Source organism: Calidris pugnax, unplaced genomic scaffold (assembly GCF_001431845.1).
Source record: "Calidris pugnax isolate Ruff unplaced genomic scaffold, ASM143184v1 scaffold60, whole genome shotgun sequence".
Taxonomy (NCBI): domain Eukaryota; kingdom Metazoa; phylum Chordata; class Aves; order Charadriiformes; family Scolopacidae; genus Calidris; species Calidris pugnax.
Genome location: NW_015090831.1, coordinates 2,068,053 through 2,093,052, shown reverse-complemented (window position 1 = coordinate 2,093,052; position 25,000 = coordinate 2,068,053). Strand labels below are relative to the sequence as shown.

The 25,000-nt window shown below is 43.9% G+C and overlaps 1 protein-coding gene across 1 annotated transcript in view; it reads right to left on the bottom strand.

Annotated features, from left to right (window-relative positions):
* Window positions 1-25,000, bottom strand: part of ZEB2 (zinc finger E-box binding homeobox 2) — a 35,015-nt gene that overhangs the window by 2,977 nt on the left and 7,038 nt on the right. Inside the window, exons 3-7 of the mRNA XM_014941156.1 lie at window positions 19,010-19,198; window positions 18,042-18,256; window positions 15,017-15,125; window positions 11,895-13,864; window positions 9,482-9,662 (exon numbers count right to left, since the gene is read on the bottom strand). Of these exons, the coding sequence (XP_014796642.1) occupies window positions 9,482-9,662; window positions 11,895-13,864; window positions 15,017-15,125; window positions 18,042-18,256; window positions 19,010-19,198 (2,664 nt within the window). The remainder of the gene's footprint in view (window positions 1-9,481; window positions 9,663-11,894; window positions 13,865-15,016; window positions 15,126-18,041; window positions 18,257-19,009; window positions 19,199-25,000) is intronic.

Genomic DNA, 25,000 nt, shown 5'->3' with positions numbered 1-25,000 from the left:
AGGCTGCCCAGGGAGGTGGTGGAGTCACCATCCCTGGCTGTGTTTAAGGGCCGTTTAGATGCAGTGCTAAGGGACACAGTGTAGGGGAGGACTTTGTAGAGTAGGGTAGATGGTTGGACTCCATGATCCCAAGGGTCTCTTCCAACCTAGACGATTCTATGATTCTTTAAGGTCCTGAACCGCCCCCCCGGGTCTTCTCTTTAAAGGAAGCTCAGTTGCAGAAACAAAATGAAAAAGAACCCTACATTTAGGTTACAACTTAGACTTTGGATGCTTTTGATGGTAGTAATTTTACTCAAGCAGCTCGGGATAATAAAGAAAATGACTCAGAGAGCATCAATGGAAAACTGGCAGCTCTAGCGAGCAGCTGACACCCATGAAAATGTTCGAAAAATATCCCTATTTATAAATAATTCTGCTGACAGCATCATATACACGCTGTACTTCTTCCCCTCACTGAAGAGATCAGCCTGTAGAGAAGACCTTTGTTTCTTAAAGTCTTCTTTGTGTATGTTGCTCCTGAATAGCAGGAAGCCAACATCCTATCTTTGTGCCTTCGCCTGTCGTGCCACGCAACCGGTAGCCAACCGTTGGCCAACCCTTCCCCACCTTTGGCACCCCACATCATGGTCTACTTTGGGATGTGCCCCATGCACACTGCGGGTCTTGGGACAGCAACGTGGAGAACGTTGAGTCTGTAGGAGGTTTGCTCGTGGTGGGAGGACCAGGGATGGTCCTGAGTGGGTCCTGGACCCACACCAACCCACCGCAAAGCTCCTCTCCTCCATCCCTCGCCTAAAGGAGGAAGCCCTCAAGGACCAAAAGACGTTTTCCCCCCCACCACGTGAGCAAATACAAATATATACATCTGCCACAGAAGCATAAGGGGTTTCTAAATAAAATGTTGTCAGCCACTCGCTGAGTGCTAAAGCAGTGTTAAGCTGCAGAAAACAGTATTTCCTTTGGCATTTCAGGCAGTTTCGAACCAATGTTTGAAACTCAAAACCAGTGCCAAGCCTAAACACATCTGGTTGATCCCAGGCCACAAATAGCACAGGAATGCCTTCAACACCTTCCAGAACTGCCATACTGAAAGCTTAATTCCAAAATAGAGCTGACAAAAAATACTTGTCAGCATGATGCCACACGACAAAACTCAGCAAAGCATGATGCAACCGTGAGATATCCAGACATAACATATGGTGCAAAGATTGGAATTAGTGAAGACCGATCACCAAACTTAGATTGCAGAAGGCAAAAAATAAAATCAAACATTAGTACCTTCAGCCAGATTTTTTTTTTTTTTTTGGAAGTGTCAAATTATAATCTTAGTGTCATTCAACTGAATGCTGCACAGTGGTGCAGCCGTGGAGGTGGGTACGGTGCCAATTGGTCATTATTTTATATTTTGTTCTATTTTTATGCATATAAAAATGCTGGTATTCGGTGCCTGAAATGTGGAGCCCTGCTTTGCATGTCTTATTGCTAGAGCAGATCGTTAGGAACTTATTAGTGAACTGGCCTGATTCCTCGGGCGTACTTATCATACTTAGCTAATGTGGCATGTGACCAGAACAGGAATAAACTTCACACCAGAGCCCTCCCATCCTGCCAGTTGTAAAAATGTGGTATTTCGCTAATTCTTATAGAAGCAAGGGCAGGGAGAGGAAGAGTAGGGTGGAGGGAAGGTGAGAAAACCCCAGCCGAGAGCGAAGGGCCAGGAAGATGAGAGACCATCACTGGCAGCACCAGCAAGGAAGGAAATACAGCAAGAAAAAAAAAATATATTTTTTTTTTTCAGACCACTGAAAGTTCTCAACTTCCAGGAGAACTGAAGCTGCTGCTTTATGAACCTGATCTGCTTTCTATTCTCCTGCAGCCACCGCTGGGACTCAAGAGCAGGGAAAGTCAGGCATAAAAAAAAAAATTAACTTCCATAGCAAAGTTGCTAAGAACAAATACCAAGGAATATGCTTTTTTTTTTTTTTTGCCTGATCTACTTACAGCTACCTTCAGGTCCCACTGTGAAAGTTCACATTTAATAAGGTGTGATTAACAAACGCTCGAGGAAGCCAAAAATTGTATGTTATGAAACGAAGGGGAGATCTGGCAGGAAGGAAAATACAGGAGAAACCATAGAACCAGAGAATAGAGAAGCCATAGAATAACCCAAGTGACAGGGAAATCAGTGGGTGCCTGGAAATGGGGACTCAAACTGCATTTCTTTGAGACTTTCCTAAACTTGCACACATAAGGTGTTTCTTTTTTTTTTTATTATGCCCCTTCACAGTAAAATTGAAAATTCAAACTTGATATATTGAGTTATAGAAGTGTTGCTTTTTTGATCTGTTTCCTAAATATGCATTTCTGCCAGCTTAACCTGTTGGTTAAAATCAGGCTTGAAGAAAACTCTGGGCTTTGAACCTCCAGATTTGACCTGGGGATGCACCCAATCCAGAGCCAGGAGTGATTCAGAGCCCAATTTTTGCCATGGGAGGGAAATCCCACGGACTTAGCTGGGGAGATGTTAGCACCATCAAGTCACTTACTCAAATTAGCTTAAAATCCCAAAGTACTCTCAAACCCCAGTGCTGCCAGAAGAAAACCCTCACAGGGTGAGGTGGGAGCTTTCCCAAGGCTACCAACCACCCAGCTGGCTGCCCCAGATGCCCCTCCTGCATCCCTGCCTCATCCCGGCTCTCCTGCTGAGCCCACTCAGAGCAACAGGCTACTGTCCCCTTGCCACTATCTCCATAGTTGCTGATTTCATTCCTCTCTTGTTCCTCATAGACCTCCTGCTTTTCCTCGGCACCTTTTTTTTCTGTCCTTCTCCTCACTGAACTTCTGCCCACGCTCTCCCAGTCCCTCCCTCTGACTTACTTTTCCCTACCATCGGCAAGCCCAGCCCTTGTCTTGTTCCACTTCTCTACAACACCGCTCCTTCTCCGTTAGTTCAAACTTCCTGATTTTTTTGAGGCACTCCCCATTTGATGCCTGTTCTCACCCCACAGATGTGCTCCATCCAGTTGCCCAGTGCTTTTCCTCTCCTCAGACAGAAGTCAACCACCTCCACTGCTTCTCATCCAGACTTAGAATCACAGAATGAATCACAGGGTTGGAAGGGACCTCAAAGATCATCAAGTTCCAATCCCCCTGCCCTGGGCAGGGACACCTCCCACCAGCCCCATCTAACCTGGCCTTGAACACCTCCAGGGATGGAGCATCCACAGCTTCTCTGAGCAACCTATTCCAGTGTCTCACCACCCTCAGAGTAAAGAATTTCTTCTCAATATCTAGTCTAAATCTTCCCTCTTTCAGTTTAAAACCGTTCCCCCTCATCCTATTGTTACACTCCCTCATGAAGAGTCCCTCCCCACTTGCCTCCACCTGCCCTTCTAGTGGCCAGGTGATGTTCTACATCAGTCATTGATGATGTTCATCCTACAGTCTTTGCCTGCTTTGCTGATCCCTTGCACTCAGCATCCGTTCAATGCTGCAGCTTCTGCTCCTGCTACCTGGGGCCTCCCTCAGCCCAGCACAGAGGCAGCCTGGCGGGGAAATCATCCATATTTTATAAATTAATTTAGAAATGAGAAGATTAAAATACTTCATATTTTCATATTAATTTATATTATTACTAAAAAGGCTACACTAGAGCTATTTAGTCTACCACATCCCTATCAAGGGCTCGGTTTTGATCTGAGGGAACATGACAGCTTGAGCAAAGTTCTTTGTTCAGACACCACACAACATACCTTAGCAGTGTGCAGCGTGCAGCTGTTACAACACTAATTGAAATATGTTTTTAAATGTATCGGGTTTCCGAACATTTGCGGAAGAATTATTTTTTTTTCCCCCGTGTGCAAAACCCTGTATTTCAGCCATTTAAGAGGAGAGCCTAATCCCTACAATGCATTAGTAGGCCATAAAATAAAGCTGAAGTAAGGTGTTTTATGCTGGGGATGGGGATAAATCTACAATTCTAGGTGGATGGGGAGAATCTACAACTGTAGGAGGATGGGGAGAACCTGCAATTGTAGGAGGATGGGGAGAAACTGCAAGTGTAGGTGGATGGAGAGAACTTGCAGCTGTAGGTAGATGGAGAGAACCTGCAATTGTAGGAGGATGGGGAGAAACTGCAAGTGTAGGTGGATGGAGAGAACTTGCAGCTGTAGGTAGATGGAGAGAACCTGCAATTGTAGGAGGATGGGGAGAACCTACAACTGTAGGTGGATGGAGAGAACCTGCAGCTGTAGGTAGATGGGAAGAACCTGCAGCTGTAGGTGGATGGAGAGAACCTGCAATTGTAGGTGGATGGAGAGAACCTACAACTGTGGATAGTCCTGGCTGCTTTATCACTATTTAGCTAACACACGTTGTCATGCAATGTCCTAACATCAGTGGAGTAGAGATGGGTCAAAAAGAAGCAGATTTGAACATCCCATCTTGCAGGTTTCACCCAGTCTTGTCTGAGGTGACCTCTGTCATCCATAGGGGATGGAGCTACGAGAGAGGTACCCAAGGCAGCTCACAGGAAGGCTCATGAAACACTTGTGCATCGTCAGGCGGATGCGTGATGTAGATGCCACATTTTGCAGTGAAACGAAATGATAAAACTCTCTCAAATATCGAAAGGAAGTGTTTGGGCTTTTTTTTTTAATTCCACCATCTGCAAAAAGAGGTTCCCACAGGGGCCTGCGCTCAATTTACACAGAGGAGAAATCATAACTAATTGGTTTTGCAAAGTCTCTAAAATTGCATTTCTGTTAAAACAAAACAACAACAACGTATTTCTAACAGTATCTCTCAATCTTCCTGGGCTAAAAGTCTGTGACAGAAAAGCTCTGCGTTTCCCATTTGCGGTGGTATAAAAGTCATAAGGCATCAGATCATAATCTGTCGCTGGTCCCAGACTAAATATCACCCATCCTTTGCCTAAGGCAAGTGGGTCTTTTTCTTTTTTTTTTGGCTGTGGGAGGGGGCCAAAGAGAAATCCCACTCTTTGGAGGAAAGAAGGAAACATTTTTGTGACAGTGTGCTTTTATTTTTTTAAGGCAGTTCTTTTGAAGCTGCTCAGGGGTTTGGATGTTAGATGTGGTCCCAATGGAGATGGATTAGCGGCCAGAGCACAACGAAGCGGTCAAAGGTGCAAGATAAATGCAATTTATATATAATTGCCCAAGCTGCACCTGTTCTGTTTTGAATAGGAGACCTTGTCTACAGAACACATTTCACAAGCATGGAATATATCCTTTTTCTTTTTTTCCTTTCTTTATTTGAGTGTAAAATGGGGAATTCTAAACTTGTATCAGAGTAAAGCAAGAAAAAATAACCTTTAAATAGCATGTAAATTTTTTATGAATCAAGCTCTAAATAAAGAAAACTTCTGAGCTGGGAATTCAAAACACTAGCCAGAGAGAGCTGATTTGCTACCAGGCTCAAGAACAATATTTAGTTTACAGAATCAATCTGGAAATAAAACTAGTGCTTGCATCAGCATGAAAGCTACAAAAATAAAAAAGAGGTCTTAATAAAATATACAGTGGAAAAAGGAAAGGATGAAAGCACTAGCACAGCTATGAGGCCCTCGACAGCCCACACAAGTAATAAAATAGAATATGATGTAATATAGAACAACAATGAAAGGATTTAAAATTTCTAGGTAGGATTCTGAAAAAGTGTTTCCAGGTTTTGTTGCAGAGCCGGCACGCTGCGAGTTCCCTTGCGAAGCTACGATAAAGCTGGTGAGAAGCAGACATGGGTGTTGGCGATGGCAGAACAAATGCCAACCTTCACCTTCCTCCTCAATCAGCCCAACACAGCACCGATGACGAAGAGGGGCTGGATTGCTCTCCAGGAGCTGGGATATTGATATTTCTCTTCTTTCCTAGGTGCTCCATTCTGTTTGCTCTCCTTCTTGCTTACCCACTGCTGCTTTCCCTCCTTATCCACAACACAAAGATGTTCTTGTTTGCCAATTGCCATAAGGGCAACCATCATCTTCACCTCTAGTAAAGAATGTTTCTTGAACCTTGTGCTAAGTAGCTTGGAAAAATCTGAGATTAGAGGCATGCAAATGAAGCAGGATCTGCTCAACTAATTTCAGGCTGACCAAAGTCCAGATGGGTTCATAAGACTCCACAGGAAAATAATGTGAGCTCTGAATTCCTGTGCTACCTGCCGTGCTCTGCACCCTACTTACAGTGCTGCATCCTCTGGTTTTAAAGAAATAGAATCTTCTAAAGTTCAAACTCCAAGAAGGACACGTAACTTCCCTTAAAATTAAATGGCAACCCAAGATTAACTTGGCAGAATTTGCTCCTGCAGCAAGCGGTGGCCTCTACGCTAAATTTCAGTTCAGCCAATGCAATTCACTCATTGCAGCAACACAATAAATCTTCCTTCTCCACATGAAGCCAGAAGCTATTGCAAAACGCTGCTAATACCGCATAAATTTAAAAATTACAGATTGTGAAATTTGGGCCCCTTTTTCTACTCCTGCTGGGGCTGTGGCAGGCACAGAGAACAGAGGTGATCACAGAGCTCCTTGACCTGCGGCTGCGTGGTCCTACCAAAAGGTCTTGGGTTGACATGACACAAATAAGAATGGCCACATCCCATTCTTGCCCTGGCAGGGAAACTCACCTCCACAATAACACCTACGACATTCCTGGTTTCTCCTTTACAGAAGTTGTGTTGCACACAATTAAGCTAGCTCATGTAGCTTAATGTCTCAATGTGTAGCCTTTTGCTCCAAATAATTTCTCTAGGGTAGACCTTTAGGGGCTGCAAAGCAGGAAGGTGGCCTCTGTCTGACTCTTTTCACCCTTGTTCTAGAATCGGTTGCAACAAGTATGTGGACTATGAGAAGTGGTGTCAAAGAAAAATCTGATTGTTCAAATATCAGAAAGAAAATAAGACCTAAAAAAGCACGTAGATTTTTTTACATAGGAAAAAGGACCTCAGTATAAACAACATCCACTATTTGTGCTTCTCCAGAAAAGACAGGAAGTCTTCCAATTCCTCCTAAAATATGTTCCTAATGAAGTAACAGCAGATCATGATCAGCTGGTCAGAAGACAGCATCACACTCAGAAAAGCAGCTTTTTCTCTTTTTGAGCTTTCAAAAAGTTGATTGAAAATTCTGGGCCTACTCTTACAACAACCCCGAATGCAGAAGGCGGCTTTGCTTTCAATTCCGTTCCTTCCCTAGAAGCTTTTTCCCAAAACTATCACATTAATTTGAAATCCACTTCAGATGCATGCTGAGCCGTTAGCCAAAGTCCCGGTGCAGCGTGCCTCCGGAAGGCTGTGAATGAGCTATGGAGGCTCGCCCAGCCAAGGTCTTTGGACCTCCCAACCACCTCCATCTAACGTCAGCGTGGGGCGCGGAGGCTCCGTAAAAGCAAACGCGTCCTTAATAATTCTTCACACTTTATACAGCGAGTCCCAGTGTAGTATTTCAGCCTGCATGAATTAAGATTTACAATGCCCTGGGGGTGGTGGGCTGGTATCATTTCCCTCTCTTTCAAAGATGGGCCAAGGCGAGAGAAAGATGAAGAAAGCCCCTTTTGCTGAAGTTGGTGGAGGAAGTCTGTGGCCAAGCAGAGAAAAGCACGGAGCTTCAAGTGCCTTCCCCACAAAGACCATCCTTCCTGTCTCTAAATGCCACGCTCGGGCTCGATGATGGGCTGCAGTTCTAGCGTATTAAATATGACACCGTAGACACGTTCTGGATCATAAGGCTGAGTCCCATAAAATTGACGGACGTCAAGTTGAGAAGCTGAAAGGGACAGAGCAAAGAAGGAGGGGAGAAGTCCCTACGTTGCAGCTGTGTGGTATTTCTCTAGGCAGCAGGTTCCCGTGCTACTTAAAGCCCAGAACATATTTTTGCTTTTACAAATGCAGTTTATTTTGCAAATCAAGGTGATTGCACACATTTCAGCTTGTCAAATTTTCAGCCTTTCAACCATATGTCTGTCGACCTTATGGACTACCAACTTTATGGGATTCAACCATATGTCCAGATCCCGATATATATGAAGGCCAGTTCTAACATAAGAGCTTTACGGTAGGAGCGTAGTAAACCATAATGTTTGCAGATGGCTGTAATAAAATCATTCAGGAGAGGAAAGGTGCAGGGACGTAAAGCCTTCAAAGCTCCTTCTACTGAATAAACAATTTGATCTGAATAACGTAGCAGAGAGCACATTCCACCAATGAACTAGCTGATCTAGTCCAAAACGTTGCTTTTAATTTTCTTTCCTAATCCCCCATGTATTTTAACTTCCTTTTTTATTTTCCTGTCTGGGATTAGCTTAAAATTTGGAAGAAATGGATAAGAAGGAAAAATAAGAAAGTAAAGAAATTTTTTTTTTAAAAAAAGTCGCAGTCCACTTCTGAATTGTAAATTTTTCATCTGTGAAATGCCAAATGGTTTTGTGCAGCCTGGAAGATGTATTAATAGAGAGGTATAAGTTTTTTACCGTCACATGGTGAGATTGAAGGATGATGTGACTTGCTTCATTTCCTGAAGCGGGACTCAGCTTTCAAAGTGAAGGAAAGTTTCCTCCTGAGTAAGCTTTTTCTAACTCTAGGAAGTTGGAGTTTGCTTTATGTCCTGCTGCACAATAATTCACGTGATAATTCACGTTCCCTTTGTCTCACATAACTTGATATCTCTATTATTTTGGGGAGCTCCGGTCCCGCTTTCCCCTAAATGAAACGTGCTGAGTCGATGCGTATCCCCTTGGAGAGTTCTCCACCTCCGGGCTGCTGCCTGTCCTGGCTGACAGCAGGGATGGGAGTACTGCCCACCAGGGGAACCATGGCCAGCATAGGTGTGATGGAGGGTCTTTTTCAAACCAAAATATTTTTTAAGCTGACAATCCGCGGTGAGCTTTGGCAAGATTCCTTCAACTAGAGGAAAATCAGTTCCTGCTCGGGAAAGAAGGAAACTTTTCCCCGGGCATTGACTGAGAAGTGAAAAGGCGAAAGGCGACCTGCCCGCGCTGCTGGGCTGAGGGATATGGTGTAGGGGAGGACTTTGTAGAGTAGGGGAGATGGTTGGACTCGATGATCCCAAGGGTCTCTTCCAACCTCTATGATTCTATGATTCTATGATCGGGGTGCTCTCCTTTCGGAGTGCTAGGGGCTGCCGAATTTGAAGAGGGTTCCTCCTACGAGATGCTGAGTGCCATGACTGCCACTGCGCTCAACATGACATGACCTCACCTGGCACCCACCCAGATTCACCCCATCGCATCCAACAGTCCTTTGCCAAGCAATAACCATTTAAAGAATTTTTTAAAATCAGTTGAATTGAACAAATTATGTTATTTCTTCCCTGTTGAAAGTCTCAACATCTGCTGAACCCTTCCTTGCCCAAGTGGACTCATGAAAGACGGCGAAGAGCATAGTGAAGACCTCAACCCTTCTGCCAAGACCTCAACCCTCCCCTCGGCGCGCGCAGCTGCCCTACCTGTGTGCTCGTATTTGTGTCGCAGCAGGGAACTGCTCTTCTGGAATGTCTTGTCACATAAGTCACACGCGTACATGCCACTTTCTGTCTTCTTGATCTTCTTCCGGGACAGACAGGAGTCAGAGTCCGTCATGTCGTCGAGGCCGGACATGTAGTCTGGGGTTCCATCAAGCAATTCTCCCTGCGAGGGAACCACCTGTCAGTGACACCCCACTTCCACCACCGCTCCTCCCCACGGAGGAACCCACCACCCCAGAGAAGTTTCGTATTTGTGTCGCAGCAGGGAACTGCTCTTCTGGAATGTCTTGTCACATAAGTCACACGCGTACATGCCACTTTCTGTCTTCTTGATCTTCTTCCGGGACAGACAGGAGTCAGAGTCCGTCATGTCGTCGAGGCCGGACATGTAGTCTGGGGTTCCATCAAGCAATTCTCCCTGCGAGGGAACCACCTGTCAGTGACACCCCACTTCCACCACCGCTCCTCCCCACGGAGGAACCCACCACCCCAGAAAAGTTTAAATCACATCTGCTTGGGATGGGGGGGGTCCCTCTTAGAACCACCAACCTCTTATGAACCTGTTGGTAATGAAACTACTCCTGATGGGAGCTGGGGAAATAATGAGACTTCTACTTCTCTGCCTTCAACCAACTTTCTGGTTTCGAGCACTCTGCAATAACATGATTGACACAAGTGGAAGGTATTTATCATATTGGCACTAAATATTTCTGAGGAGCAGAAAATGTGAAGGGGAGGCTCTTCACGGATGGAAAAGGTCTTGTAATATTTTATGGGGGTGAGCGTAAGCAACAACTAAGAGATGGTTCCTTTCCAAACACTGAAACTTGGATATATTCTGTATCTGTAGAAAGGTTTTAATTGAATTTTATATTTAGGTACAAATGTTATTATTATGCAATCCATTTAAATGTATGTCTCCCGACTAAAGGCCTCAAGCTATATTTTTATATTTAATTTTGTAATTTGAAATAGGGAATATTAATAACACTTTTTATCAATGCTCTATCTATGTTAAAACAGCCTTCAGCATTAAGCAATAATGAATGTGGATCAGTAAATTATTAAATTTCTTGATATTTATTTTGTCTTGATCCAAAGAGAGTGCAAACTTGCATGATAACATACATTTCCATTTGCTATCACACAGTTCGGTTTTCTTAGACTAGGTTTGCACTAATTAATATTAGAGAAGATTAAATAGGCTTAAATACATTTACAAAGAGGGCAGATGTACTGTAAATTGGAATAGTGGAACAGCTGTTATGGAGGTGCAGTGCTATTTATGCTGCTATTGTGCAAAGAGGGATTACAGCCTGTAATGTAAAACCATACCTGATTTTCACATTTGAAACCATAAAACATTTACTAGTCAGTAAAATTACGAATAGACCGTAACAGGGCATAGGGGAACACGCGCAAACGTAAAAAAAAAAAATAATAATTATTAATCTATAATCAGTTAATCACATTTAACTAAACTCTGTACTTTATATCTGAATACAACCAGCAAAAGGCTATAAAAGTACGTGACTTCTGCAGAGCAGTTCTTTGCTGTAGGCAAATGCGAGCGGCACAATCCTTCGCTACTTGGGCGTTGACTCTGGGACGACCCAAGAAAAGGATTAAAGGTTGTACCCAGGCTCAAAGAAGCCCTGACCCAGATTAGGTGTCCAGGGAAAGACTTTGTCTGTGATTAAGGGCCCTAGCTGCTACCTCTCCACGTAATTTCGTTTAATCTCTGGGGTTTTTTTCAAAGCTGTTCCGGATGACTGGCAGGATTAGAGGACTCATAGTCTGGGAAGGGCAGTAGGTGCAGCAACACGTCAACGTTTCTCATCCCTCAGACAGTCAAGAGAAGAGAGAACACCTTTCTCAGGCACGGTGGGTGAACAAACTCCCCAAAAAAACCATGGAGAAGGAAGCTTTGAGGGCTTTCAATGGGATGGAGCTGCTACAAGGCCATATAGACCTCTGCTCACAGGGATACAACTTTGCATCCAAGTGTGGGGGCGATTCCCAAAAGGTGTCCTACTGCTCCTTTTCCCCATGGTGAGATGTAGTTATGCCCTGCAGAAATCACTTTCCCTACAAAGTTTCCTTTTTTTTTTTTTTTCCTGCAGGATGAGATGGGGTTTTTTTCATGGAAGTTATTATTATTATTTAGATACAATTCTAATAAGAAATGATTGAGATCTTAACAGAATAAAACTGTGTTATGGTTATATGAAGGAATTGATACTGCTTCTGAATCCAAGTAGAGGTACTTTTAAGGAAATAAACTCTCCTAATATTGTTGGACATGTTGACTACAGCTTTGGGCTTTCATGCAAAAGGACATATCACAAAATACTAAGTTCTAGCCTTTCGAAAGAAAACGGTTGCAAGAATTTACCTGAAATCCTTGTTTCCGCTGGTACTTTCTCCTTTGCTGCATATCGGCAAAAGTAGCTGCTCCAGTTGGGTAAGTATAGGCCATATGTGGTAGGAAGCTCATTTGATCTAGTCCTGGGTATGGTCGCAGCCCAGGAATACTGGTCTGGACTGGTGGCATAAAAGTGGCTGGGGGAAATGCGCTCTGTGGTGGAAGTGTTGTGTATAAAGGTTTGGCACTAAATGGGTTCATACCAAATACTGGGTTAGTGCTTTTATCCAGATTATTTGAATTAGAAAACTCCTTCTTGATAAAAGTCAAGTTCAGTGGCTCATCTGAGTTTTCAGATGATGAAGAAACATTGTTGTGTTCTAAATTTACACTATTAGATTTTGTTTTGTTCTTTGTGGCTATAATACTTTTGGGTTCCTTCATTTGTTTTGGTAAAGACAAGTCCAAAGGCTCAGCCTGAAGCTCCTCGGAAGAGAAACTGTTTGGAGTGTAAGAACTACTGTGGGAGTTTTTAGAAGATGTGGAAGAAAGATTTAAAGGAGAAGGAGTATTGCTCCTAGAGTGGTCCAATTTATCAACTGGTTTAATATTGGTAAAATGAGGAGGTTTTGTTAGCCTGAGAGGAGTATCACAATTAGTAACACTGTTATGGAGTTCAGCTATAGATGGTGAAGTTATAGAGTCCACAGGCTTTATTGGAGATCTGGCTGACAAAGAGTCTTTAGTGGGAGTGTTGTTGGTGGCAGCCAGCGCCACCTTGGCACCGGCCCTTTCCAGTGATGGTGACCTGGAACTCGAATACTGGTAGACTTTTCTTTGTTCAAACCATTCCTTCACAAATTCCTGAGGAAGGCCAACAGCAATGGAAATTTTCAGTAGTTCATCAGAGTTGGGTTCCATATTCATAGCATAATATGCTTTAAGTACAGACATGTGGTCCTTGTATGGGTTGATGGGGCTAGTCATTCCTTTCTCAGAAAGTACTGATGACAGCAAGAGGGTTTGCTTATCAAACACTCCAGGTTTGTTGGGAACCATGTTCTCGTGAGGCTGAAGGACTGCCTTGATTTCTTCGTTCATTTTACACAGGTAACGCTCATGCTGATGCAACGGAATGGGACCAGGAAAGCTTTCTTTACAGAACTGGCATGAAAATGGAGTGGATGCGTTATGGTTCTCTATCATCTTGTCTTCAGTTACCAGGTCTATTAGGGTTCGCAGCTTCTCTTTCTTAATGTTATTGAGCTGCCTCCTCGAGTCTGTGGTTAAGCTCTGGAGGCAAGCTTTGGCTTCATTGACTTTCTCTAATGTATAGTCAATAATACTTTTAGTGGCACCATTATGACTTACTACTGGAAGACCCACGGGGGGAATATTGGGGGAGGTAACTCCTTGTTCCTCGGCTTGAGAGCAGGAATCCTTCATATGGTAAACCTTCAACTTGGAGATCTCTTCAGCCTTGCAGTCCATTTTCTGCCTGGAAACCGTGTTGTCCACAATCTGTAGGACCTTCTGCACCTCACTTAAATTACTGCCTACGGCAGGAAACCCAAGCAATGGTGCTTCCATCCCTACACCTAAGTGCTGCATTGGACTTTGAGCAGAAGCGTGAACTCCTAAGGGGCTGGTTGCTCCAAGTCCACCATTCATAAAAGGACTAGTTGCACTAAACCCATGTGAGGCCATAAGAACCTTATATTCATTGAAATCTAGTGGTTCTGTTTTAATTTTCAGTAGGCCTGTTTGTTCAGACATACTAAGTGGTTTGCCATTCTCCAGCTTGTTTCTCAGCTGGGTAATGGCTGAATTAGTAGGAGAGGAAGATACAGAATTAGGAGAAGAACCCGTCTTGATATTGTTTCTCATTCTGCCATTTACAGAGATTAAACCAATACACTTCTTGCTGCTGATGTGCGAACTGTAGGAGCCAGAATGGGAGAAACGTTTCTTGCAGTTTGGACACTCATATGGTTTTTCACCTAAAAATGATAATTAAAACCAAACGTTAATTATCATTGTCGCTGCTATAATTGCAAGCGGTCGCATTTGATACCTGACTGATCAGGACGAGGGGAACAGTTTTAAACTGAAAGAGGGGAGATTTAGATTAGATATTAGGAAGAAATTCTTTGCTGTGAGGGTGGTGAGAGCCTGGAACAGGTTGCCCAGAGAAGCTGTGGCTGCCCCATCCCTGGAGGGGTTCAAGGCCAGGCTGGATGGGGCTTGGAGCAACCTGGTCTGGTGGGAGGTGTCCCTGCCCACGGCAGGGGGATTGGAACTGGATAATCTTTAAGGTCCCTTCCAAGTTGAACCATTCTATGATTCTATACTATGATGGTTTGTGTATCCACTGATTAATAATAGTGAGGAAAATATTAATTCTATGAATATGGCCCCACACCACCACTGCTTTATCCTCCTCTTTCTACGGGGTCTTTGAGTCAGTTTGGACCCACAGTCTCCAGCCGGCAGCGGCCACCACAGTGTGAGATTGGCTCCAGACTGACCAAGTCACAGGTGAGTGCCCTGTGGTGAAGGGAGTCAGATCAAACCCAGTTTGTTCAAATTTAATATGGTTCTTCTTATTTTTTCTTCTAAAAAAAAAACAAAAAGAATTTTCACTGGAAATGAGCATGGTAGGGGAAACTGAGTCCTGATGTTAGGACCTCCACGTCAGCATTGGTGGAGGTTTGTGACCGATGGCGTTTCTCGTGCCCAATGTTGCCTCCAGCAGGAGAACCAAAATGCCCAAGTCATTCAACAGGAGACACCTTGGGCTGACTCGTTATCTGAGAATACAAGCTGCATTTCACTTGGAGGGCTTTTTTGTTACGGAAAAGATAATGGGCTCTTCGGGGTCCGACCGCCCAGAAACGACTGAAACGCTTCTGAACTCAAAGTGCCGAACAAACAATGCGTATTATTTGCAGGAAGCTTTAGTATTTCCAAATCTTTCAGCGAGAACCGCGGTATTAACAGCGTGATAAATGGGGATGACTCAGATATCACTTATGAAATACCTTAGTAGCTCCAAGAAGCCAGAAGCAGAACTGTGTAAATTTTAAGCAGTCTTTAAAACTCAGCTAATTAAACAAAATGCAAATGAGCACACCAGCACCTCCGCTACTCACCACTGTGAATTCGCAGGTGTTCCTTCAGATGGTGTTTATATTTGAAGGCCTTGCCACACTCAGTGCATTTGAACTTGCGATTGCCTGCTCCTTGGGTCAGCATTTGGTGCTGGGAGGGAAAAAAAGAAAAAAAAAAAAAGAAAAAAAAAAAGATACCGACATGAATTTTATGCAAGAGAAACCATGAATTTCTAGCTTAAAAAACAAAAACAAAATTAATGTGCCTCTGAATTTATCAAGCGGACCAAAAGGTCTGCATGTACATTTATTTGTCTCATCAGCGTTGCAATAAAAATCAAAATGTTGGCAGTAAACCGAAACAAATGAGAAAGTACTTTCACATGAGCATTCGATATTTGCTTTAGAATTATTTCCTAAGTCTCTCATCAGAAATGTGTTGCTTTAAGGTATCTTCCGAGGAGAGAAACTGTTTTATAAGAAGATTTGTGGCTGTTAATATTCCTAGCAGATCCTGAACATGTGGGACTCGGCTTGTTTAAAAATTCTGTTTACTGCGTGCGTAGGAAAGACAGAGACACCGTCGTCAGTGGCATTTCGTGTAAGATTTAATTCATTATCAAGCAGAAGAGGCTGCGTCTTCGGCGCGAGCTGCTGGTGGGAATGTTTTTTAAAAATCACAGAGCAGCAGGGAAGAGTTGAGCTACCTTTCGTGCCGTGCTCCCCCCTCCCCAAAACGCTCTTCTAAGGGGCGAGGGAAAGTGGAAAGTTAAAAGTGGCATAAAGATGGAATTAAAGGGAATGAGCGAGAAAAGCCCCGCGACTTGGAATTTGGAGAGGGGAAAAAAAAAATAATTATATATAAAAAAATTAATAATATCCAGAATAATGCGGGCAACTGCTCAAGGTAGGAGGTCAGCCTTTGGCAGGGGCAGCCACGACACAAAAGGAGGAGGGAGGGGGAAAAAAAAAAAAAGGAAGGGGGGGGGAGGAAAAAAAAAAAAAAAAAAAAAAAGGCAGCGCCGAAACGGTATGACAACTGCGAGGGTGGTGCTGCCTCTTCCCACATTCCTGGCGAGACAGATGGTGTTACATGGGACACAGGGAGGTTTGTTCAAACAGCAGCAACCTTCAAAGATCAAGCAGAGCCCAGCCCGCCGCGCGCCATTGAGGGACCCGCGCTCATATGTTGCTGAGTTGCATAAACAAACAGCAACAGCTGTTTTGTCTCCCCCCATCGCCCTCCGAGGACCACTATAAACTTTAGTTGTGCCACTGTTAATATGATACAATCATTTTAATTTACTAATTGTAAATGCCACGAGCAAATGAGGGGACTTTTCAACACCAAAGCTACCATTCATAATGCGCCAGCCCCGGCGCGCTCTCGCATGTGAAATTTCAGGCGGTCGGGTTGGAGAAATATCTAGACAGGTTTGGGACCTGTTCCGTATCCTTGACTCTGCTTCATCAAGAAAACAGCGTTGGTGGTTTTGTCCAATGTTTTCATGGTTTGAGGCACCAGTCTAGGATATTTACCTCTTTTTTTTTTTTTTTTTTTTTTTTTTTTTCTCCCCCTCCCCACCCCCGGTGTTTTTCATGATACGAAGCGAAAGAAAGAACCCTTATGGCAGATGAGGGAAGGAAAAAAAAAAAAAAAAAAATGACACATGTGAAAATGTGTTTGTCTACTGGAAAAAGCCACGGGAGGGGAAGAAGGGGAGAAACCAGAATCCAGAATCATTTATATTGATTTAAGATCAAGCCAAAAGAGACGGTTCTCTTAAAAATGCTAATTGCGAAAATCGCATGGTTAGGGAGATGCCTAACTGAATTTGCCTTATGCTGGGAAAAACCTACCAAGAGAAAGGGAGCCCATCACGGGAGGAAAAAAAAAAAAAAAAAAATGACACATGTGAAAATGTGTTTGTCTACTGGAAAAAGCCACGGGAGGGGAAGAAGGGGAGAAACCAGAATCCAGAATCGTTTATATTGATTTAAGATCAAGCCAAAAGAGACGGTTCTCTTAAAAATGCTAATTGCGAAAATCGCATGGTTAGGGAGATGCCTAACTGAATTTGCCTTATGCTGGGAAAAACCTACCAAGAGAAAGGGAGCCCATCTTTAGGTTTTTTAAGAAAAACAAATAGGGCATAAAACCTTTCGAGTTTGACACAACGCACGCATCTATTTATCTTAAGTTTTAACCTCGCCGTTTGAGTTCCCATCACAGCCCTCCATGAGGTGGGTTCTCAAGAGTCTTTCTCCTGCGAGGAGAGGGCTGGTTTTTCTTGCTGGTGTGTAAAGAGTTTTGTGGCTGGGGGTCTCTCTCCAGCCCCGTGCAGGAGCCCTAGGGAAGCTCAGTCACCTGTTTGAAAGGGGCAGCATTTCCTTAAATGCAGCACCGATATAAAATTACAGGCATCACATCGAGGAAAGAACCTGCTGTGATTTATTGCGGATGGGCTGTGCCAGGGTAGGGATGCCCCAGCTCTGGTGCACACACGTGTGAGCAACACAAGCACAACCAACCTCCCCTACGTACTGCAGGGGAGAGTTACTCTAAAACTGGGTAATTATGTTTAACAAACGATTATACAAAAATACGCCTAATTTCACGCGGCGGAAAAGGTTACTCCGAAAGGAATGAAAAAATATGAGCGGGTCTTTTCGGTACGTCTCGGAGCTCCTGTTTGCACCACTGCAAAGTAAAACTAGGTGAAAAATGGAATTAAAATTGCTGAGATGTTTAATAATGTATAATTAAAATGCTACAGTTTCATTCACTTTTTGAGGAACATAAAAACGAAACTAAAGTCAAGTTAAAGTGCAAATAAAATTTCTAAATTAGAAATTAACACACTCATTCGATCGTGAACATAAGACTATTAAATCATATTAGAAGAGACCATCAAAAAATCATTTAGACCTCAATTAAAGCTATTACCATTAAAAGATCTGCATCTTCAAAATGCCATGAAAAATTAATAATGATTGCCAATCAAAGCAATATCGTTTCTCTAAGGGGTTATTACAGAAAGAAATCACTTAAAACCAGCCCCCCCACCTGATCTGTCCCTGGCTTGTGTGTCACCATATGCCGCTCGAGCTGGGTGCGGTAGGCAAACGTGTAGTTACAGAGAGGGCACGAGAAGTTCTCCTCGTTCTTCTCGTGGCGGTACTTGATGTGCTCCTTGAGGGACGTCAGGCGCTTGTAGCCCCGGTCGCAGTAGGGGCAGGTCAGCAGTTGGGCGAAGGCATCTGGAGTTCCAGGTGGCAGGTCTGCACCCCAGGATGGAGCCGGGGAGAGGGGGGAGTGAGGCATCGAGGAGTTGGGGGAGGAAGAAGAAGAAGAAGAGGCAGGCCAAAAGGTCAGCAAATCAATGGCAGCTCATGGGCTGATTGCCCGGGCTGGTATGAGAGGAATCGTTGCAATCTGCTGCCCGCTTCCAACCGGTGGCAGGAGGCACCAGCGCACGCCCACGGCAGACTCGCGCCACCCGTCCCGGACCCCGCTAGGAAATTCATTCATTAATTAATTAATTACGGGCATCCCTCCTCCCGCAGACCTCAACGGCTGGGAAACTAAGGAAAACTTTTTTTTTTTTTTTTCCCCAATCCCTTGGCTATTTGCATTCCAGCCCCAGCTCGTGATGGTACCTACACCATTGACCCAACTTTTCCTACCAACGCTTTTCCAATCATTTATGGAGGCATCGGGGAGCGACGGCTCGGCCACCCCATCTTTCATTGCCTTAAAACTCAAGTAAAACTTCCCAATCTCCCAGCCAGAGCAGCAGCCTCTTTCTCCCGTTTAAATTCAGCTCTTTGGCTCACCCAGCCAAATAATACAAATTCGCTGACTAAAAAATCACAATACACTGAAATTACAGCCCCAATCTTTTGCTCATGAAATTCCATGCCGCCGCAGCTGTTCTTCAATTTTTAAGGTAAACACCCAGGCATGTAGTGCATTTATAATTGCAACAGCTGCACGAGGTCAGGATACTGGCTAAAAATGAATCACAGCCTCACCATTTTCTTCTTGCCCATTGGCCTCCGGGGTGCCAAGGCGAGACAGTTCCTCGGGGGCTTCGGGGTAAATAATGGCCGTGTCGCTGCGCTGCAGGTACTCCGCTATGCTGACTGCATGCCCGTCTCCTTCCTCCAGTTTCCTCTTGGCAAAATATTCCTCAAAGTCCGACGTGCAATTGGCGTTCTTCACTAAAATGAGAGAAAGGGGAGAAGCAAAAAATAAAAAGGGGGGTTGAGTGTCTCCTCCGTAAGAGTTGGGGTCTATGAACATGGAGGACTGGGGCTGCAGCTGGATCCTCGCTCTCATCGGTCTTGCTCCAGCTCCTAATAAAATTAATGCGGGCTTTCCACTGCCGTGGATGGAAGTAAGGACAGGCAGTTAAATCAACAGGAACACGGGCTCTACGGGGCAGCAGGAGAAGTTTATGAGGCTTGGGTAATGCAGGTAATCCTTCATCTATGGAACCTGAACCTTCAGGGAGCTCCCGGGGGACTCATGGCTTTTTGGCATGAACACAGCTCGACCTACAGGATGGAGCTCAGCTGCCCCCGGCTCCCGGAGACCCCATGGTGGTCCCCACATGAGGAGTTGCAGGTGGCAAAGACCTCAACTGCTTCTCCTCCATGACGGGTCCTGCCTCAGGCTGCTCTTCTACGGCAGGCACATGAAGAGAGATGCCCACAACAGCTTCCTTTTATTTTTTTTCACCCTGAAAAATTTACTTAAAATGGGAGAATAGGTTGTTTTAAAAAGAAATCATTGCTTCATAGATTTCTACAAATAGAACCACATGTTTTAGACCGTAAGAGGGATACCGAGCCTAAAACCACTTTTACAGTCTGTACAAGAGTTTTCCTTCTTTTCCTTAAATGTAAACCCAATTTTTTATTGTCCATGCAATGTCCATGAAACATAATATATGCTCAAGCACAAAACATCCTGTTACTAAAAATACGCTTTTCTCCTCCATGTATGAACACTGCATACAGGAAAGACCCTAAAACTCTGGGAGGTTATAGACAAATATTAATGTAATTATGCCAAGGAAATAAAAGGAGCTGAACATTTTATTTCTCTGAATTTTTTTTTTTTTTAACAAATCTTGGAAGACACAGTTGGTGGCAGGGAATTAAAGATACTTGTTTTTAACTGACCGTAAATGAAAAGAACTGCTTATGATTGATTACATTTTTAATGTATTTCTCCTTAGGTGAAATAAGAAAATGAGGCAACACCATAAACTATTTTACAGTTCATGTAAAAGTAAAACATTAAATGCATGATCCTGCTTTCACTGACATCGGGGACCAATATGGAGTTAAGCTCATGGACATTAAAGGGGTTATGGCCCTGCAGGGTTATACTGGTTTGTGACCACTGGAAACGAGAGAGTAACCAGCTCCTTAGTGTCTAGAAATGGGTAAATGTTTTGCCTCGGTTTCCTACAAAAATGCAAGGTGATGCTGCCAGAATGAGACGTGACCTCTGACTGGGGCACAACTGGAAACCTGAAAGCACCTGATTTGAAGGGCTGATCTCGCCCTCATCGATAAAAGTAGATACTCATCTATGCAAACCTCATCCCATTAGCCAATAAAATCAAATCCTCTGGCTGAGACAAATCTGCCCTATTTTTCATAGGAGCTGAGCAGCTTCTCAACCGTTCTGCGGCATTTTAGTGACAGTGACCAAATGGCACAGGGCACGGGACCCCGTTTTGGGAAGGAAACTTCTGTTCCTATCGCAGCGGTTTTGTAGGGAGTCACTACACCAGCACAGTGCTCCTCCCTTGGTCCTTCTGGAACTCTTGCTATCGCTTGTTAGTATCATAAGAAGCAATACCTCAATCATTTTCAACCCAAAAAAGCAACTTCTATAGAAGGGGAGCATAAATACGGAAAACAAGACCAAGTACCTTCCCTCCATTTTGTTGCTGTCAGGGAAATGTAACAAAATGGTGGTCACTGAAGTACACCTTATGCACAGGAACATCAGACTACGTTTTTGACTTTGTTTTTGTCAAAACAAAGTTGAGGTATTACTTTTTATGTTGGAAACATGACTTTTCCTTCCCTTCTTATGCCTAGATCTTCCAACTGTTGTAAGATCATCCACCCTCTGGCTTAACGCTATCTCATCTCTGTTCCTTCTCTTGGCTTAGCAGTAGATCCAAGGAAACCAAGTTTATTTTTTGCCAGATTCAGACCATGACCCAGTAAAAGCTACCTGTGAAGCAGATAAGGACAACTTCTGTCCAGAGAGAAGATACAGGAGCAGGAAGGGGAAAGGGTGGGATTGCTCCAAGGGATGGCTCCACATGTCCTTCTCCTCCAGGTAGGCTGGGGAGTGGTTGGAGTTTGCAACTGCATTTATAAGATGGGAATTCAAGCTGCCAAGCTGAGTTAATATTAGGAGTTTCAGTCCCACACTCAAACGCAAATGAGGTTCTTCCTTCCCCCAAGTCTATCTGGAGGCTGATCCAACAGGCAGTGGAGGGCTGCTGAGATATTACTGGCCTTGGCTTCCTAATTCTCTGGATTATTTGGCTTCTGTGTCTGTGCATGCAATCCGGGAGCTAAAGCAAATGTTTATGTCTATATTATAAACCCCTAAAAACAAGGGGATTTAGTGGAAAAGCTGATAGATCCTTAACTGAAACAATACAACCAGCGCTGCAGAGCTGCAGATTAACATAAATAGCAAAAGATGACCATGTGTATCTGGTTCCTCACCAGCGACCGAACTGACAATTCAGACATGGCTGGGAGCTCACCCAGTGTTACTAAAAAGACCCATCTGATAACCATTAGGTTTCTCTCTCAATTTCTGGGGGGAAGGCTTGTTCCCCTCCCCGTGCCCTAATTTGTTTTCCATGCAGAAAGTCATGTTCCCGGATTCCTCGTGGGCTCACACTGCACACACATTGCACATCCCCTCCTGCGAGGCAAGAACTTCAGCGAGATCTACGGCGGGTGACCTCACCAAATAAGTCCTTTTTTAATTAATTATTGGAGCCTGGAGAGCAGAAATATTTTCAGCTCCAAAAGCTGATGTGGCTGTGTCACATAAAAATAAAGCGCATTAAGGAAAGCTATCTTTGGAGGCATTTAGGACCTTTCAAGATAAAGTGGAGAGAGAGGTTCAAGGAGCTTGGGAGACCAGTTATTTTGTGTGGGAACTTGTCCTGTGAGATGGTGATAGCTGCCCTTAATCGCAAACAAAGCTAATAAAACCACAGCCTTCATTAGCCAGGAAGTGAGAGGCCCCCATTGGTACACACAGATTACAGCCTGAAAACGGCCTGTCCTCCAACCTGCCAAGTTTTACTTCTGTTTTCCTCTCCCCAAAGGCTTGGGTTTTTTTTTTTCCCTTCTTTAAATTATATTAAGAGATCTTTACTCGAAGCTTGTCAGATGTTAGTAATCGAAACCAGGAAAACTTTTTCTGTTTGTTTACAGGGAACTTGTTCATCTATTTTCTGCAAACATCCCAGTTGTAATAACTATAACAGGTACAATAAAATAAACCACAGAAATTTATTCATTCATATTTTAGAAAAAAAAAAACCCTCTGCAAAACATCATTTTCTCAAGTAACTCTTTCAGAAATCCCTAGAAATATTTACAAATTAATTTAGCAGGACCAAAGACTAAAATTTTCACTCTAATGGTCACTTTTGCTTTTCCACTATTAAGTCTCCACGGCTCATTATGAAAAGGCAGCTGATTAATGTATGGATAACAAGATTTCTTTTTTCAGTACCACTAGGAAGTGGCCATTCTGACAATAGCAGAATAATTTAATAACAGAGACTTTTTCTTTTAGTTTTCTTTCTCTACTAATGACGTTCTGCAATGAATCGGATGCTAAAAATACAGCACAGTTGTTGCATGCACCTACAGCAGCTTTGCCAGTTGGATGTAAGTGAATGAGTCTGAAGCTCTATCTCCTATTTCTGTGCTCAGCCCAGGTCATGGAGCTCTACAAGATCTGGTGTCAAGCAGGGGGAGAGGCACGTTGTGTTAAATGAGAGAAACCTCCTTGGCCCATCTGGAAGAGCCCATGTTAATCTGTAGGAAGACCCAAATGGCTTTCTTGGACACCAGAAGGTGACTGAGGTACAGCTTTCACTGAAGATGGAGTCACTGATCCAGCTTCTTTCATTGTGTCAAGCCTCAGCTCGTTTTATTGAACATCAGTATTAAATCCCCTCACTACCTGCAGGGAAAAATTGAGGCCAGACACTCAAGACAGGCCCAAAGCCTACAGTGAGGCTGAAGAAGAAAACTTTGAATGTTTCCTAGATGAGGTAGGAAGGGTCCCCAGTGTCTCAGGGCATGACCTCTTCCTTTTCCTCCTCAAGTAATGGTTGGGGCATCCAAACAGTCAGGCTGGGCAAGTTTTTACTCTGCATGAAGGATGCTGCAGCTCCTAACAGAGGATGCTGTCACCTGGCATCTTCCACTCCAGGTGAAAAGACTGGCAAAAGCATTTAGTTTATCAGGTGATTTAATGTGACTAAATAACCTGACATGGCTCTTAAGAGACTGCAAAGACTCCAGCCATGAGGGAAACATGTTCTACCTGAGCCATACAGCCTCTGCTGAGGAAGGTGGCTCTGAACACCTCAGCAATAAAAGATTTGAATTAAATACTAGCAGAGCACTAGGAAACTCGTAGTAGTTATCTGAGCAAGCCACCCATTGCAGCAAGTGGCAGCTGGAGTAAAGAGGAGGCTGGGACTTTTGCAGGGGACATTTGGGGAAGAATTGCCAGGTGCAAAGCCCTCTTTGAACCATGACTTTGCAGTGCAGCAAGCTGGGTAGGGGCAACCCTTATCTTTTCCCCCAGAAGAGGGGTCTTGGAAGAGGCGGGACACCCCACAGCCATGGACCTCACCCGGTTAGTGGCAGGGCTTGGGGGCACCCTGCCCCCAGAGAGATGCCGTGAGGCCGGAGTGGAGCAGGCAGAAGAGGCCATCAGATACTGGAAGGGAAGGGGCTAAGAGGACATGAAGTCTTCCCCCTCGAGCAGACCACATTGCAAGTATGAAAGAGTCAAGGCCTGTTATGGTAAGGAAAATATGTGCAAAGGAAGTCACACGGACTGATAGGGGACCTCAAAGACTCTGGTAATGGTAATTCAGATAACCATCAAGTCTTATTTCTGCATCAGATGTCTTTTCAAGTCCTGTTTCTCCAAGCGCCGAGCACAACTTGTCATTTTATTGACGTTCCTTGGAACTAAAAAAGCTTTTAAAATACCTATGTATCCAGTTCTGTATGGCAACATCGTTAAGTGTATATGTAATGACAAACTGTGCCTCGGTGCCACCCTCCTTTCATGCATAACAAATCTAATGGATGAAAAAAGCAGTGACATGGTTTTATTTTCCTATTATTTTCTCCCTCAAGAATTATAAAGTAAATTTCTTGTGTTACTTAATAAGAGCATTGGGGTTTTATGTGGGTGTTGCTAACATGAGGAAAGTGTGAGTAATAAAATCCTTGCAAGACCTAGGTACCACCTTTTACAGTAACATTTGTAGAGAGCATTACCTCTGAACTAAATCTCACAATAGAATGCCTAGAAATGGATTCATGCTAGCTAGAAAATGCTTACTTTTCACTGTGTGAACCAGGGTCTACCTGCAACATCTCAAATTGTGGCAAAATGCAGAAGAAACGTTGGGTGATGTACGGCATTCGGCCGTGCTGAGGATGGAGTGGGGGCCTTGTGGCCCTTAGAAAACATGGTGAACCCCTGAATTCATTTGGATTAGAAAACAGTAACGGAAACCTTTTGCTATTTTTCGTGCTGAGGATGGAGTGGGGGCCTTGTGGCCTTTGGAAAGCATGGTGAACCCCTGAATTCATTTGGGTTAGAAAACACTAACAGAAACCTTTTGCTGTTTTAATCTGCTACAGAAAAAAAAAAAAGAGAGAGATGGCTTGGAGATGATGCCTGCTACATATCTCTGTCCCCTTGCT